The 18,187-nt window shown below is 53.3% G+C and overlaps 1 protein-coding gene across 1 annotated transcript in view; it reads right to left on the bottom strand.

Annotated features, from left to right (window-relative positions):
* Positions 1-18,187, bottom strand: part of PCNX2 (pecanex 2) — a 176,629-nt gene that overhangs the window by 119,722 nt on the left and 38,720 nt on the right. The window contains exons 10-14 of the mRNA XM_081296999.1: positions 15,343-15,488; positions 12,461-12,614; positions 12,333-12,365; positions 7,068-7,239; positions 473-583 (exon numbers count right to left, since the gene is read on the bottom strand). Coding sequence (XP_081153125.1) covers positions 473-583; positions 7,068-7,239; positions 12,333-12,365; positions 12,461-12,614; positions 15,343-15,488 — 616 coding nt within the window. The remainder of the gene's footprint in view (positions 1-472; positions 584-7,067; positions 7,240-12,332; positions 12,366-12,460; positions 12,615-15,342; positions 15,489-18,187) is intronic.

Raw genomic sequence — 18,187 nt, 5'->3', positions numbered from 1 at the left:
TCAGCCTATGCTGCCCTCTTGGCCAGGTGGAGGCTCAGGAGCTCACAGGGAGAACATTGGGGTTCGCCCCCTGATGCAAAACTACAGCACTGCAGAGGTGAGGGACAGGGTTCGCTGTCTCAAGGGCACATGGCACATGCGTGACATCCCACTCACGGGCTCACTCATACTCAGACCCACACAGGCTCATGCTCACATTCACAGACACATGGTCTCCTCTGAGGAGGACTCGAGACCCCAAGCCCGCCACAGACAGCAGGCTCTCCTGGCTGCCCTGTTCCTCTGCTTGTCCTTCCTCATCGAAGCTGGGTGGCCACTTCCAAGTCTGAGGGGTCCTGACAGGGGACCCAAACTGAGCAGCTGGAGAGCTTGGGACAAAGCACCCCCCCCCCAGCCTGGCTCCTTCCCCCACACACACTATCTATCTGTGCTGAACAGCAGACCCCTCCTGGGAAAGCAGCAAGGGACTTACCAGAACCCCCGAAGAACAGCATGTCAATTTGTTCCAGGAGAAAAGTGCAGAAGGTGTTGATTTGCGGGAAGAGCCCAAGGAGGGAAATCACAGGGAAGCAATATACAAACACTGAAATGAACCAAGGAGTCGGCGATAAGCCAAGCACAGTGACGGTCACCAGGCAGCTCTCCCCGGCCAGGACCCTCTGCCTGGCAATGTGGCAGTGATTCTGGACTCTTATCCAGCCTCCAGTGGCTGAGATGGACAGTGCCCTGAGAGTGACCAGGTGGCCCCCAGGAAAGGCAAGCACACAGGCTTGGGACCGCCAGGCCCCGGACGGGAAGGCAGAGAGCAGGCCTCAACATGGGGGAGGTGGGGAGCGGGGACACAGTCTGGAAAACCACAGGGACCTGCAGAAACAAGAGGTGATGGCCACAGGGATGGCTCCTGCATGGAGCCTGGGTCCCAGTGTGGAGCAGGTGCCTGGCTGAGTTCAGCACCCGGGGCTGAGGTTGGCTACCCTGGCACACTCCCAGATGCTGCTGTGAGAGCGGGCACAGGTTCTAGGCAGGCAGATCCACCGGCAGCTAGGGAGGAAGACTGTGCCAACTCTCACCATCCCAGCCCCATCTCAGGGCGAGACTGTGATGGGCTAAGACACTGGTGGGGGGGGGAGGGGGGTCCAGCGTCCCAGAGAGGAGCTGAATTTGCAGGGGAAAGGCTGTGCCACAGCTGCCTTCTGCCGCCACTTGGTGCCACTTGCTGGCTTCCTTCTGCCAGGAACCCAAAGTGGGGCTCAGTGGACCTGCCCTCCCTGATGGAGGCCACTGGTGAGGGCAGAGATATCTGACACTGGAGAGCCTTAGCAGAACTAAGGAGACTTCTCTAGAAACCCACTGCCTAGACATTGAACTTGTGTTAAAACTACAGAAACCACAGGGGGCCACAGTGGCAAGTGAGGCAGGATTTCAGCCATTCTAAAAAACAGGAAGCGCAGGGTCCCGTGGGGTCACAGTGGAGTTGAGGGTCTGTGTGTCCGTCTTCCTAATCAAGAATCTCGGCTCAGTGTGGGCCGGACTGTCCCACAGGCACCCAGGGCTGTGGGCTGTGGGATCTGGGGTAACATGTGCGGCTATGACAACAGGCCTCTGCTTACACAGGGGCCACCTCTAGGTTCTGGTGATCTTGTAATAATGGCTTTGTGGCAGCCTGTAACTAGGGAGTAAAACTGAGCACGCCTCCCACATTGGCATCTAGAGCACCCCTGGAGGCCAGGTGCCGGACAGAGGCCCAGTGCCCAGTGTGGGCTGCTGGGAGGTATGTGTGAACCTCAGGAGGTGGCCCAGTGGCAGGCTCTAGGTCATTGCAGGTGACCCTGAGGGAACAGTGGTCTCTTCCTCTTTCTTTTCAGGTCCTAGCAATGAGGTGGGCAGTTCTGCTCTGGTACCCAAGCAGTGAGGCCGACCAGTCATGGAGGAAAATTCCCTCTGTGACCATAGCACAGGTGTGCCCTTGCTGAGCCGCTCTTTGGGCACTTGCTGCAGTGCCCACGCCAGCAGCCCGTGCCCCAGTGAAGCACAGGAAGCCCACTGTCTGCCAGACATGGCTGTGTGAGGCACAGCATCCTCTCAGTCTCTGCAGATGGAATTCAGAGACAGGAAGAGGACAGTCCCGGAGAGAAGCTGATGCTTGGATGCAGAACACATAGCCACAAGCGTCCAAGTCTTCATCCACACAACCGCGGCCACCTGAGCACCCCTTCCCTTCACATCCAACAAGGACCCAGTGCTGGGCCACACCCTCCACTTCCAGCAGAGCTCCAGCTTGCCTTCCATGTGCCATGTGGGGGACCCTGGCGACGTCTGGGGGCGGAGGTGGGAGTGAAACCAGCCAAACACTGACAGTTACTCGGCTGGGCCTGGGCAGGAGGTACTGCCCATGAGACGAACACTAGCCAGGAGAGAGGGCCTTCGGAACACAACCCAGGACGGCCCTGGGAAAGCAGGGCAGAGGTGAGAGAAGCCATTGCTGAAGGTGTGGTGCAGGTGCAGCCCTGGGGATCATGAGGTGACACCAGGAGGATAGCAGAAGACAGGGAGGCCCCAGCACAAGATACCCTCCAGAACGTTCCAGGGGAGGAGTCTGTGTGTCTGCTGCCAGGGTGGCCCACACAGTGGCCTTGGGGAAACCGCGTTAGGAACTGCTAAAATTGTTTTGTCCTTTCTTCCAAAAGCAAAAAAAAAATAAAAGTCTGTGGTTGTTTCTAACTTTCCTGCAAAGGTTTTCTGTTCGCATGTCCCTGAACAGGTCCGTGATTTCCTCTCACTTCTTTGCTTCTTATTTTGTCTAATAATCACCATAAATGCAGGGACTTCCAGATCAGTTCCATTTCTTTCCAAGCAAAATTCATAAACAAAAACACCGTAGCTCAAGCGCATGGCTTCTGGTAAACATGAACAGTGGGAATCCCTGTGGAGTAGACAGAATCAGCCGCACAGGGCCTCCATGGGCCTCTGTGGGAAAGACAGTCCTGAGCCTTCCCACAGCACAGAAAAGCAAGGCTCAGTGCTCAAGAAAGCAAAGGGCAAAAGCAGCGCTTCCCTGCAGAGCTGTGTAGAGGCTGCATTGTGGTAGGTGGGGCTCATTGTGCCAAGGAGCCAAAAGCGACAGAAAACTCTTGCATCTGAGAAGAATCACCCTATGTGTGGCCCTGACTACCAGGGAAGGCCTCCTCTCACCTGAGCACCCGTGTCAGGCACTCTTGCTTCCCTAGGCCACCCGACCTACTGAAGGGCAGCTCAGTCCCCGGCCATCCTAAAGGTCTGCCCCACATGAGCTGTAGTCCACCTGCCATCTGCCAAGATCGGTTATCACAGCTGCAACAGAGAACACAGGCCCTTCCCTTCCCACCTGCTGCCCTTCCACAGCTGAAGGTGAAGGGCGCTTCCCCGGGGCCTGGCCCTGCTCCCAGCTGCTCCTTTTGAAGCCTGGGCTTCCTCTGCCGTGGGATGACTGCAAAGCTAGTCTTGCTCACAGGCTGCAGCTGCAGTTGCCCAGATGGAAAGTAATAAAAACGGCAGCCCCAGGTCCCCAGTCTCCAACTGAGTGAAGGAAACAGTGCTGAGAAGGCCTTCTGCCCTGTTCCTGGCAATGAGAGTAGAGCATCCTCTTGTAACAAAGGAAGATGCAGGCCGTATTCTAAACTGAGGAGGACAGCACGTAGGAACCTTATCTGCAGCGCGTTGCTCACCCTTGCTGCCCTCCTGCACCCTCCCACATTCTCTCCCTGCCTCTAAGGTCCTCCTCCCTTGTGACAAAAAGCATGGTCACCTTTCCTGCTGGCCTTGTCCCTGCCACTGGCCAGCAGACAACCCCTTCTATATGGAGAGGCAGCACAGAGAGCTTTGAGGCTGGAGGTGCTAACCAGACCCAGAAGAGCAGAGGGTGCCAGAACTGTCACCAGTAAGGCCAGCCTAGGGAACCTTCACATCACCAGCCCCGCCCTGCCCTGAGGATGACCCGCTGCAGCTGAGGTGGTATGAGCAGCACGGGGCACCTTCGGGGGTGGGTCACCAGTATGGGGTTCTGGCTTCTCCCCTGACCTTTGTCTTTGGGGCTCCTTGTCATGCTTTGAATTGTGCCCAGTCCAACCCCAGGTCCTGTGACTGTGGTCACAAGTGGAAACAGAGATTTTGCAGATGCTCCCGTGAGGATGATCGATTAAGCCCACCTGGATCTCGTCCAGCAGACTGGGCTCTTTATAAAGAGGGTGGACTTGGGCTCAGCTGGACAGACACAGGGGGGAGATGTGAGGCCACAGGAAGAACATGCCATCTGGAAGCCGAAGAGCGGGGCCTCAGGAGACCACCCCTGCGGCCCCTTGGCCTTGGACTTCCTGGTTCCAGAACTGCTCTGAACAGAGGCTGTGGTGCCTCCTTACAGCAGCCTTGGGAAGCCTCCCCTTCCACTAAGGTTTGGTTTTTCCTGATCCTTTCCCTCTCCCCTGCTGGACCCTGCAGTCATAATGACAGCAACTATGTGCTATTTAAATCCCCCGACAGCTGGGAGCAGAGGGCGCAGATTCCATAAGCGGAAATAACCTTGAATTGCCCTTGTCCCCCAAGAGTCAGAGAGGCAAACCAGCCTTTCCCTCCTGCCCTCTTGTCATCCTCAGGCTCACCGTCCCCTCTGTTCAGCAGAGGAGCACAAGCAACACGTTCACCCCCCGGGGACTGGCGGGCTCTATTCCTCTGTTTATCTCTACCACTTGCTTGAGCATCTTGCTGGATTACCTATCGTCACATTCACTTGTCACTGTTGACGAGCAGACAAAAAATATGAGAGAAAGGGGATTCCACTGAAAAAACCGAGAATGCCACATTCCCTGCCCCCCTCCTTCCTAGGGGAATTGATCCCCAGAAATAAAACAAGACTGTGCACAGCCACTAGCTGGTTCCAGAGCCTGGGTCACTGCCACAAAGGAACTCGGGGCTATGCCCAGCGTGTACATCTCCTGTTAAAGCCTTGACAGCTTCTCATGTTCCAAGGCCACTGAACGCCTGCCCTGCCAGCACCACCGCACTGCTCCAACGGCACAAGGAACGAGGGAGAGGCCCAGGTGCCAAGGGCGACTCCTTGCTGGAGACATGTGGGCTTTCTCTCCCTTGTTCTCTCCCCAGAACCTCCGCAGCCAACCGTGGGGCCAGGTGGTGTGCTTCCACCACATGTGGGTGGGACGTGCCAACATGATTCCTTCCGTCTGGCAGGTACGCAGTGGTGACCAGCTCCCCACCCAGAGTGTTCACCAGGTACCCTGAATAGGACACCGTGCCGAGTGATGAACATTCAAGGTGAGAAGGCTGGCAGGGCCTCGGCCTTACCTGTGCTAAGCAGACAGGCTGGTGGGGGACAGATGGAATCACATGTGACCAGTGCAAGCAGATGACCACAAATGGGTGAGCACTGACAGGTGTGGGTCACAGGACAATGAAAATGGAACCAGACTGAGGGACAGCACCCTCCCCCGAATGGCTAAGGCCCTGCAGATAGCAGAGCACTTGGGATTGGGGGGGGTGGGGGTCACAGATCCTGGCCACTGGAGCTCCATCTGCATTGGCCATGCTCAGGGTCGGGGAGACATGTGTGGCTCTGAGGCTCCTGAGGGATACGGGTGCAGCAGGGGTACAGACATCTTCCAAATCCTCCACACACCCTTCCTCCCTCCAATCCTCCAGTCCTTGAGTGTCCTTGAGCTAGACTCCAGTGCTGCTGTGTGCAAATGACAAAAAGCACACAAACAAAAATAACGGCAAGAAGGACGATGCTCCAGAGGGTGTGCGGTCACCACTGGGCCTTGCTCTGTGCATACCTGACCCGTCACCTCCACTCACAGCCAGGCTCGGAGGAAGAGGCCAGCCAGCTGAGAAGGCAAGGATGACCAGGGGCCTTTGGGGTGTATGTGTGTGTTGGGGGGGGGGGAGGGAGGGAGGCGGAGAGAGGGAGAAAGAGAGAAAGAGGGAGAGAGAAGAAGGGAGAGAGGGAGCGAGGGAGGAAGGGGAAACACTTTAAATAACATAAAAAGAAAGGCAAAATCTGAGGCTAGAAGCAAATGCTCTCGCAGGCGGCAGCCCGGGAGTCTAAGGAGGACTGGCGCCTATTTCCCCATGTTTTGCTTCCTACGTGCGCACAGAAGTTCCCTGAAGCACATTCCCTGACCCTCTGACATTATAAGGCTCCTCCGTCCATGGGGCAGGGAGAGGTGCACAGGGCTGAAGACCAAGGAGTCGCTCCCAATACAGCAGGGAGGAAGGGGGGCAGCAGCTGGGGAGGGTCCGAGGCTGTTGTACCCACCACAGCACTCACTCCCCATCTGGGACCCCTGTGCAGTTCCAGTGTCTGGGAAATGTGACACTGACCCAAGGCTCTGAAAGCCCCCTATGGAGCAATTTCCAGCTGTGAGTGGAGCCCAGGCTAGTGTCCTTGGAGCTGCCCTTCATCCACTTCAGCTGGCCAGCAAACTCATAGCCAGTCACAAGGTAACAGGGGCAGTGGAGGCTTCAGAACCAGGGGCCAGCCCCACACAGGCTCTTGGCCACAGAATGACACTGACAGCTGATCTCAGTGCCAAGCGTTACCCCATGCGTGCAGGAATGTTCACTCACTTAAAACCACAGGGACTGAGAGGTGGGTAAGACTTTCTGTCCTTGCAAAAAGCAGCAGTGGACTGCTGCTCCAGGTCACTCATCTAGGACAGCAGTGACTCCAGAGCTGGGCGGCACAGGAAGCAGGTGGCATGCGCAGGGCAGCATTCCATAGCAGAGACTGCCTAGACTGGAAGGCAGGCAAGGAGCACAGGGGAGGCCGGCTGAGCAGAGCATCCAGGCTCAGGTATCATGGGGCTGCGACCTCTTGGCCACGGATATCAAAATTTTTCCAGAAAGCTCCATGGTGGATGCACGGGGGCCCCACCTCCCCACAGTCCCCTGCAGACATGTGCAAGCCAACAGGGAAATGTACACAGCTTCATGAATAATAGTAAGGAGGCTTCTCCAGGAAGGGATCTGGAGGTAAAGGTGAGACCAAGCTGCCCTCCCCAAGACCCACGTCCACTCACCTATTAAGTGGTCCCTGGCGGACTGCAGGAACTCTGCAGAGAAGAGCTGCAGGCCATACACAACATAACTGGGAGGGCGCCTGGCTTTGGCCCCTGCATCGAGAAGCAAAATAAGGCCACACAGCATACAAAAATAGATTGGTCTGCTATAGGTTATGATTTGGTTGTGTCCCTAGAAAACAAATACAATTTCTGAGTTGTGCCTTTTATTTTGATTAAATGACAAGAATCTCAGTCAACACTTGATACCACATAACAGTGCATATGACACCCTCCTCCATCCTCCCATAATCCATGCACACAGAACACCAGGAAAAGAAAAGGCAAAGCCTGGTGCTTCCTCTTCCAAATCAGAATAAGATTGTCAAAAAGAACCTATGCCTCTTGATTCCAAAGAGATTTATCTAAAAACTTAATTACCAGCCCTGGAGAAAAACTAGATTGGCTTCAAGGGCTTTCTCCAACAGAGAGGTTCCATTCATTTTGTTCATTTCAAGTGCAAAGCTAACTTAAACCTGTCCTTGCTCCACATGGTCTAACTGGAATTCCTCTACGAATGAGGAGCGGGATTCTAAGTTGTAGGCTTCAGTCCCCTAGTGTCTTGGAAAGCAAGATAGTTCAGGTGCAAATGCAGCCCTGCAAAGGTTGTCCTGTGCGTCCTGGTGACGTGCAGCAGAATATTTCTGAGTTTTAAAGGAAATTTGCTATTTTGATGACATAATTTATACAACACTTTCCTCTGAGGGGAACCACTTAACAGACCTTGTCTTAGTCCCAAAATGTAATTGTGAAGAGAAATAGAAACATCCTTTGTTCTTCTCCTCAAATTGCTAGAGAAAGTAAGGGAGAGATATAATGGCAACTTTCCGTGACAAGAGCCAGCAAATAATTTACACCTCACGAATCAATGCACAGTTCATGAAAGTCAAAAAGCCAACAGAAATGAGTTAGGGGAAGAGTGTCCCTTGGAATTTACGAACTGCCCTGAGGGTGCAAAGGTGGGGCTGAAGTGAAGGGGTTAGGCACGAGTTTGCAGTCACTGCCTTGAAAACCCTGTATTCAGGGGTGCAATTTAACTTTCCACTGTCCCAGGATAGAAATGGTCCTGTTCCAAGCCATCTTACTTAGGAAGATGCGGGATTTCCCCAGAGGCTAGCTATCTTTGGTCCTGCGACTGGCTCAGTCTTGGAAAAGTACTTGCACTTTTAAAAGGGAATTTTCTTTTGAGTCCAACTAGGCCACAGATTAATGACATGGAGATACTTTCTTTGCAGGAAAAAAAGAAAACCAAAGCCTCAGCCAAGTCTAAATGCACCTCGCACAATGCATTGCTGAGTGAATTAGCTGGAAAAAACAGCTACACTATGTACAAACACGATTCTGCTAACTGTCGGGGTTCAGGACGCAGCCAAATGACTGCCTTCCACTTGCACTGAATCTTCCTTCTGTTCAAAAGTAGACACTGAGAGTCTTGGGCTCTAAACAATTTGTGATGTCATTTTGTACCTTCCAAGTACCTTCATCAGCCATGGGGACAGAGCCTGGGCACTAGTTATTGAGGACACACGGGTGCCCTCCCCAAGTTGCCCTCCCCTGTTCACAAGGCACTTGTCCCAGCCTAAGGTCTGGGTCAAGGCCATTCTGGGCACATGGATAAGCAGCAGCACAACCACCTTCTGCGACTGACCCCAGAACACTCCCTAATGAGAAGCCCTGCCCAGTGCCCAGGTTCACATATGCATCCATCATCAGACCCTCAGGGTCGATGTTTAAAAAGTTTTTTCAAAAAGAAAATTCCATCCATTCTACCAAGTGAAGCCTGACCACAGTCTGTTAAAGTTCACTGGACTCCGTCATTCCACATCTGTTTTTAACCTTAAAACACCCCTGGGAGTGCCTTGCAGGGCTACTGTCCAGAGCCTATAGCCTGACGCCACGCCATGGCAGGGCAGCATGTGAGGGAGAGAGCTGCACAAGAACCCACCTTGGTAGCCCACCCACTTGCATGCCAAGGACAAACAAGTATGAGGGTCCTCTCGAGGAGCTGGGGAGGTCAGAAGCCTCCAGTGTTGGAAGAAACAAGAGTTTATCATGAGGAAGAAAGATGACTGAAGGATCCCTGCTGTCAGGGGGCACCCAGCTCCACCAGGCTTCACCCCCTGACAGCAAGGAGCTGCTTCCGGCCACTGCGCCCAGCACGTTTCCAGCTCAGTCGTAGTCACAGGGCTTGCTGTGAACACCTGGGCAGCCACAGGGACCTGCTTCTCTTTCCCATGACCCAATCATTCACTGCTGAACCTGCTTCTAATGTATCCACATGACCAGTCCTCAGGCCACCAAGGTGCGCACACTATCACTCCCCTTCTGACAAGGTAAACTGAGGCAAGGGTGCAGCCATCTTCTGCTTTAACAACGTGCTCAAAACCTGCTACCTGTGCTCCCAGATGAAGACATGTCAATCACTTTAACATCAAGCATTGGCTGAATTTATTAATAGACGACTCCTGCAAATGTACTCAACCCAGCAGTTTGAAAAGCAGTCTGGGTCCTTTTAGAGCCACTTGGGAATGGAATTAGCCAATCTGCTGGAGCCGGCAGTGGGTTCTGTCTTGACTGTCTCCTTTCTCCAGGTTTCTCATCTATAAATTGCAGATGATAAGTCTGCTTTCTAAATACCTGCAAGGCCAGCAGATTGCAGGATGAAATAGTTTATAGCTCCCTATTTCCTGTCCTTGTTACAACTGCTAGAGAAATGCCAACTCAAACCAGGGACTAATCTACATGGAAAACTTAAGTGAATTCATTACTGCAATAGACATGGTTAGATGACTAATCATGTCTTACTAGGAGCAAGAACAGCCATATCATCCCATCCTGCTGTGACAAACTTGCTCTGACCATGGATCGGCAGCTCAGTCTGTTCCTCCAGGAACTAGGCAAGTTGAATCCAACTCAGCACAGCAACACAGGGTCTCAGGAACCGCACTGAGAAGCCACAGGAGCAGGGGGGGTGGGTGCACTGGCCATCCCTGTCCTAGGGTGATCTGCCTCACTTGAGAGTTCACCTTGGAAGGCGTGTTTAACAGCATGCTCTCCAAGTCACCCAGAAAACCAGCAGCCATGAGGTGCAGGCACAAGAAGAGGGACAGGGCGAGACAGTGATGTGCCACCTGGGGTGGGCCTCAGTGAGAACCTTCCCAGCTGTACATCTCCCTCACACCACCTACCAGGGCTTCTGACGATAATCACAACAATACATCTTAATACCCTAATTATGCTGCTCTACTTATCTTGACATTCAGACTCTAGGACAAGAGAAGATGTATTATATGTAAACCAATTATGGAGAACAGAGGTTTAATAAGACAGGCTTGCATGCCATGTGATCATCCAATTATAAGCTCTGCTTAATTACCATGAGCCAAACAGGAGCTACTGTACACTTCACATCAGTCCTAAATCTGGGTGTGAACTTTCTTGAAACACAACAGAGGGAAGACAGGGCTTTCTTTCACTGAAAAGGGTCTCAGGGTCCACAGGGACTTGCCATAACAAGGGCAAGGACTTCCTACAAAGGCATGGGCTGGGATAGGTGGTGGGGAGTCAGAAGAAGGTGCTCGTGCTTCAGAGCTCATTCAAGAATATCAAGACATCGATAGGTCAGTGCAGGCAGGCCAGAGTGCTGGGGATGAAAGGTAACAAACCCAAGCTAGAGAATAAGAAGATCAGCTCCAGCCAGGCATGGTGGAGAGCACAGGCAATCCTAGTGGCTCAGGGATGAGGTCAAAGCCAGCCTCAGTAACTCAGAAAGGCCCTAAGCAACTTAGCAAGACCCTGCCTCAAAATAAAATATAGAGAGGGCTGGGATGTGGCTCAGTGGTATCACACCCCTGGGTTCAATCCCCAGCACCAAAAAACAAAGATCAACTTCAAGCAGAAAGAACATCAATTCAGGGACATGTGAAATTTGACCTCAATCAAATATCAGCTCACACCTGTGAGAGCGGCATTTAACACAAAGACAAAGGTGCATTTGGTGAGGATGTGGAGGGGGGCTGCCCGTGTGCCGCTGGTGGTGCAGCCAGCAGGGAAACCCCACAGATTCTCAAAATACTGCAGATGGAGCCACCACGTGACCCAGCAATGGCACTCCCGTTATCAGCCAGTGGCGATGAAAACAGCACATGGAGGAGACACCTGCACTCCCGCTCACCCTGGCCTCACCCACCAAAGCCAAGCCATGGAGGCAGTCTAGGAGCCTGATGGAGAACCAGTAACGTGCAACATCACTCAGCCTTAGGAGGAAGGTGCTGGCAGGTGCAGCAGCAGGGGTGACCCTGCAAGCGCTGCCTCGAGAGAAGCCAGCCAGCCCCTGGAGGCCAACTCAGAAGCAGAGTACAGAACCAAGGTTACGGGTATGGGTGTGGGGAGATGGCAATGAAAGGGGACACAGAGTCACACCAGCCAGAGGACTGGGGTTTGGAGATCTCTGAACAGCACGGTGACTATTGTTAATAATAATGTGCTGTACATGTGACAGTGGCCAAGAGAGATTCCAAAGTTCTCACTAAGAAACAAAAGTAGCTCGATTGACTCATTCCACAGGTACACATTCCAGGTCGTCATGGTGACCAGTTCGATTGACTCATTCCACAAGGTAGACAGGTCATCATGATGACCACAAACCTCTACAACACCTTTTAAGAAATAATAACGATGATCCGTGCCCACGAGCTGGCATTGCTAACAGTAAACACTGGCATCTGTGAGTACACCCCATTGCTAACAGTAAACACTGGCATCTGTGAGTACACCCCACTGTGCTAAGCACACGGCATGCAGGATGTGCTGCCCAGAGGCATTTTAATGAGCCTCCTCGACACAACACACGGGAAACTGAGGCGTGGTACTGACCAGCACCTTGCTCAGCACCTTGCTCAGCACCAAGTAGCAGATGGGCAGTGAGGGCAGGCATGGTGACAGTACTCTGTGACCTCTCCCCAGGCTGACAAGGGCCCTGGGGATTAGAAAGGAGTCTCTGCAAGGCTCTGCCCTGTGCCCAGATGTCCCCTCGGCCAGCACACCATGCGCTCAGAGCAGGCCGGAGTTCGGCCAGCATGCTTTCGTGTCTCTGTCTATTATTTCTACTTAAGCATTCGAGATGCAGCATAGTTGTGGATTTTGCCTTTTTATAGACTCAGGAGACTTGTCTGTCTTTAACGCAAGCAGACAAGACAAGTTACTTGCCTGCATTTGGAAACTTACGTGGATTGGTGAGGCAGGGTCAGGCTGCACGCTCTGAAACACAGATCAAATGCCAGCGTCACCTCACCTTGGCGTTCCCGGGTCACACCAGGGAGAGCACACTCACCAGCAAGAAGGACGGGCCTTGCCTTGAGCAGGGAGTACTGGCAGCTGGCCATGACCAGGCAGAAGAGAAGCACCCACAGGTCTCTGCAGAAGCCGCGGTTCAGCGTCAGGAATCCCAGGAGGGACACCAGGGTGCTGAGCAGGATGGACAGCAGGTTCTCCTTGACGTCTTCAGTGCTATGAAAACACACAACACACAGGAAGGGGAGCTGGGCTGCACCCACGAGCAGGTTCCCGGATGCGCCTCAGAGGCCTACAGCGGCAGGGGAGGGGAGCTGGGCTGCACCAGGAGCAGAGGCCCATGGTGGCAGCAGGGGCAGCCAGCTTAAGCCAACCTCTGGTTCGGCTGAGATTTGAAGACCTCTTTCTTCTCTATTTATTCCTGTACTATTTAAATAAAATCCTTATTTTTGGCCCCAGGGATCTGTTGTTAGAATAAATGAAATACAATCCCATGAGGTCTCCGTGGCCTCAGTGCTGGGCTGTCTGAGGTGGGGTAGTCAGAGGTTATGACCAGCCATGGAAAGCCAGAGCTTCACCCCCAGCCCCGCCCTGGAGTAAGAGGGGGGCCACTGACCCCTGGGTGGCATGGGAACTCGTTCTTGGACACCGTCTCTGCAGCCAGAGTTTGATGCCCCATTTCAGGAGCCAGAAGAGCTCTGGCCAGAGAGCTGAGGGGACTCAGGGCCTCTCGCAGTGCAGGGGGCCAGCAGTGGCCTTGCTGTCTACCAGGACTTTCCTCAGTGGGACATCCCACATGAAGGGGAGGGTGGAGAGGGGCTCATCCAGACTGGGGTGCCACAAAGGGACGGGGAAGAGAGATTGAGACCTTGGTACACAGGGCAGCAGCGCTGGCTCATGGAACTGGGTGACTGGGGAGGGCAGAGGACAGGGGAGTTGCAGCACAGAAGGAAGCCCATGGGTCCCAGGGCATGAGATGGTGGGAGATGACGGCTGGGGAAAGAGCGGGGGCAAAGGTGAACAGAGCCAGGGTCGTGGCCTCAGAGGAGGCCGACCTCAACGGGAGGACGTGGTGGCTGAAGTAGAGACTGGAGGCCACCAGGAGGTCTGGGGAGAGGAGCTGGGGTCCAGAGGGCTGGTCACAGGATGCAGTGTGTGCATGTTACCAGCAGGTTGGTCACACACATGCAGGTTCTGCACTGAACTGATCTCTTCAGGCAGGGACAGTGTCTGCTTTGTGCTCAGGTGTGGACAGTCGAGGGCATTTTTAAATGAATAGGCTTTGTTTTTAGAGACAGTTTAACTTCACTGCACAATTGAGGGGAGAGGACAGCGTTGCCCCCCCTCTTCAGGCCCATGCCACTGCCTATCCACACCCCCTCCTGAGTGGTACGCATGCCTGGACTGATGAGCCTACAATGCACACTAGCCCCAAGTCAGTTCCCACCAGGGTTCACTCTTGGTGCTGTGCGTTCTGCAGGTCTCCACAGGTCAATGATGACCAGATGTACCCTGTGGTGCTGTGAGCCCTGGACCTGGGTGCTCCAGCTGTCCTCCCTCATGCCTCACCCCTGCGATGGCCACAGCTTGTCTTCTCCAGAGTCTGGCCTTTCCCAGAACGTCCTTCAGCTGGCTGTTTTGTCACCATGTAGATTCAGGATTTTTGGACTGGGACCTAACCCAAGGGTGGTTTACTCCTGAACTACATCCCCAGCCCTCTTTAAGTTTCTGAGGCTGGTTGAACTTGCCATCCTCCTGCCTCAGCCGCCTGAGTCACTGGGATTACAGGCACGGGTCACTGCACCCAACTTGGATTTGTTTTTAATATGAAGGGTTAACACAAGCTACTCCAACTCCCAGTGATTCTTTTTTAACAAAAAAAAAAATTAATATTTAAAAGAATGCCTCATCTAACAGAATGCATGCTCTCAGATTATTACTTAAGCATTCCAGTCCCCCTTCCATGTGCCCCTTGAGTGACATAGCGTTGCTGGCAAAGCCATTAGAACTCCATTCCCTGACTGGTGGGTCTGGAAATTTACTGTTGTAATTTTGCAAGACTCGTTTTTTTTCCAACGCAATCACACAGTTTAGGACATTGCTGTAACATTCCCATAACAAGTTGTCCCCGGGGGTCCAGCAGCTGCAAGGCAGCCTGGCCGTCACCCACAGGATGGCACTGAGCCGCGGAACAGCATTTGCCACGATGGCGTGAGTAAAAGAGTTGTCAGTTCTTGGACCAACCTCCGGCACAGCCAACAGCCCTGGGGACCACAGGAGGGCCCTCTGTGCATCCTGAAGCAGGGGCGCAGAGCACAAGCCCCTTCCCAGCCCTCCCCATCAAGCCCTGACCAACCCCGACCTGCCCTCCGGCTCATCCCCAGCCACTCAGTATCTGATCCCGAGGGAGGGGTGACAGGAGGAGGGGGAGCAGGGTATGGAGCAGCCAGTGCTGGGGTTAGTGCACATCACAAGGCAGCAGGAGGCACCACCCTCCTCCTTTCCCCAGGGCCACACAGCCAGGCCAGGCCCTGTGCTGCAGGTGACGCTAAAACTGTCCCAGGAGGGATGACCATGACACAAGCAGACCAAAGCACGATCTGTCCCCAAGCTAGCCTGAAACCCAAACAATGCCCCCAGTCCTCACTCTTTCCACTGTGATGGCTATAGTCGATGTTTTCAGTTGTTGGGTCTCATGGCCTCGGCCCGGGGTTCCCAGCTAAGGGGACGCAGCGTGGCAACATTCCGGGGAGCCTTGGCAAACAGCAGCTTCTAAAACCATGCAAGTGCACGCTACTGCCCCGCTGAGGCTTCTGGCTGCACGCACATGCCAGGGGCTTACCCATCATGCCAGGGGATGACCCACCATGCCAGGGGGCTGACCCACCATGCCAGGGGGGTTACCCACCATGCTGGGGTCTGACCCACCATGCCGGGGGCTTACCGATCAAGCAACGCCAGCAAGGTGAGTCGGTCGTACCAGACTTTGATCCACTTGCCAGGGAAAATGATAAACTTGTAAAACTGCTCTCGGTTAAATTTTCCTTGTGCTGAAGAACATGACGAGTTTTCCAGATCTGGACTCACGTGCTTTAGATACCAAAAGAAACCAGAGAGAGAGGGTTTCACGGGATGAGCCATTGTCACAGACACCACCGCTGAAGAACAGGTGCCCAAAGTCTGAAATGGACACTCTGAGAGAACAGCAGTGGGCAAAATGCATAGAGTGACACACCCCAGCTCCACCCCACCATGTCCCCCAAACTGCTGCCCATCCATCAGAACGTCACCGCTCGCTGAGGCCAAGAAACTCCCTGAAATGATTCCCGCTGAAGGTGAAGATCCCAAACGACTCAACTTCTAAAAGCATGTTACCAATGCAGCGTTGAAATAAATATCCACCTCTTACTACAAGTACAGAAGTACCACCGGATGCCGTCAAGGTCACTGAAACTTGCTATGGCAAAACCTGAAACAGTTGCTGAAACAAATCTAAACCAGAAAGTCTGGACCACGGCAGGACTGAGAGCCAGACTGTGGAGGCTTCAGCCCTGATTCACTCGAATCCTGTAGGAAATAATTCAATTTTTAAAAAGGGGAGGTCATCTTTGATTTGTCTATCCAGTCCTTAATGAGGGACTCCACGGAGCCTGGTCGGGCTGGGAGGAGGACTCTGAGAACATGGCAGGCTAAGGACAGATGCAAATCAGCTCCAGGGACCGCACCCTGTCAGGGAGAGCAGATCTCTGTGGTGGGGAGCACAGGGACCTGGATGGAGTGGGCAGGGAGAAAACAGAAGGCAGGAGGAGGACGCTGCAGGGAAATGCCAGGCCTGCCCTCCGCCGGCACCTGGCCCAGCATTTAGAGCGGGTGGCCAGAGGGCCTGATGCCCGGCATGCCCAGAGCGTGCACTTGCAAGTAAGTGTGTCGGACGGAGCAGCCACGGAACTGTTCATCACCCGTGGAGAGAGGAAGGCTCCACCAGCCCAATCACCCAGAAAGCCAATGGCTGCCATTTTAGAGAGTGATCTGGTATTAACCCTGGCCTCTGCCACCGCGTGCTCCAAAACCAGGTCAGTTCACCTCCTCTGCTGCTGGATCCACTCTGGGACGGGCCACCTGGACGCCTCCTCGTGTCCCAGGCCACGTGTGTCTCTCATGCTGTGCTGCTCATCAGCAGGACTCTGCCCTGTGGAGGCCGTTTTCTCTACACTAAATAATCATAGTGACCGTGCTTTTAAAAGTATGCTAAATAAATATTAAATAAAAGCAAACACATATGTTAAAGGCATTTGTTGACCATCTATTGCCCAGTATAGGAGAGAAACATCCCGGATAGCACTGAGGCCCCCTGGGGTCCACTCTCCAATCCCACTAGCTTCTTCCCCACCACAAAGAGCAGCTGTCCTGAGTTATCACCTCATCCTTCTCTTCTTTTAGCAGGCCTACTTCCAGAACTTGTACCCTTCTCAGTTCATGTACTGAACTTCACAGATGTAAAGTCTCGACTTGCTTCCTGCTTCTCTTTCCACTCAATACCAGGTTGATCCAACTGGGCTTGGTAGCTTCAATGTTCATTTTTACTGTTGTGTAATATTCTACTGTATAGATGGTTTGCTTCTGCATTTTCCTTGGGAACACGTAGGGTTTTAAATTTCTTTTCTTTTAATTTTCTTTTTGGCTGCTATGAATGTCCTCGGATATGTCTCTTAGTACAAAAGTGTAATAATTTCTTAAAAATATGCATGAAATTGCAGGAACATAGATGTCCAGCTTTACTAGGAATACAGTGGCTTTCCAGGAAGTGCACACATCTGCCAGGATGGGATGCTGTTCACAAAGATGCCCCACGTGCTTTCTGAGGGATCCTACGTCCCCACAAGCCATCTGCAGGGGTGCGTGGCCCACGTCCTCACAGACATTTAACAGTGCTAGGCGATCTTCTCATTTCTGCCGACCAGGTAAGTGGAACATAGCATTTGATTTTAATCCTAACTTGCATTTCCCTCTTTACCAATAAAGCTGAACATCTGTGGTCACTTTTTCTCTTCATAAAATTGTTGGCCCGTTTCTCTGTGGGGTGACCTGCTGGCCTCTGGTATGTGTGCATGTGTGTGTGCACGTGATCTGTGCGTGGTCAAGACCTTAGTTTATTATGTCCCACAAACACGTTCCCAGACTGACGTATTGTCACTCCTTGATGATATTCTGGACAAGCAGAAATAACATGATCCACCCGCTGTTCCTGGGCTGTGCAGAGGGTCTGCACCGTGGGGCTAGACTCGGACCCCTGCACCCCGAGGGTGGAGGTGCCCTTGATTGCATCATCTTTATTAAACTCCTACGGTTTTGCCTTTCACGTCAAAGTCACTGGTCCACCAGGAATTTGTCTGACCACGCCGTAAGATTGGGGTCCCTCGTATTCCCCACAGGGGAAGGGTCCTCCTCGTCCAAGGTACTGCCCTCCTCTTACTTCCTCTCCCCTCCTCTGTCTCTGACAAGGGCAGTGGGAGCTGCGCCGTCCTGGGCGACTTCCACCTTCTCTTCCTTACACGCTCCGATCCTCCTTCCCTCCGCCACCTTGCAGCACCTTCTTCAGGTCTAACCTCCAGTCTCCAGGCCCTGCTCCTGGGTCTGACTTCCTGTTAAGTCCTGTGCATTTATTTCCTTCCGTTTTCATTTCTGCATCTGCAGCTTCTGCAGACCTGCTCCTCAGTTATGTGTTCGCTCCCGCCTCGGCTTTGTTCCACCTGCCTAGCTTCCTGGTTTCAGGTTTGGGGGGGAGGGTT

The sequence above is a fragment of the Spermophilus citellus genome (assembly GCF_964194105.1).
Source record: "Spermophilus citellus genome assembly, chromosome: 6".
Taxonomy (NCBI): Eukaryota; Metazoa; Chordata; class Mammalia; order Rodentia; family Sciuridae; genus Spermophilus; species Spermophilus citellus.
This window is presented reverse-complemented; position numbering and strand designations above follow the sequence as displayed.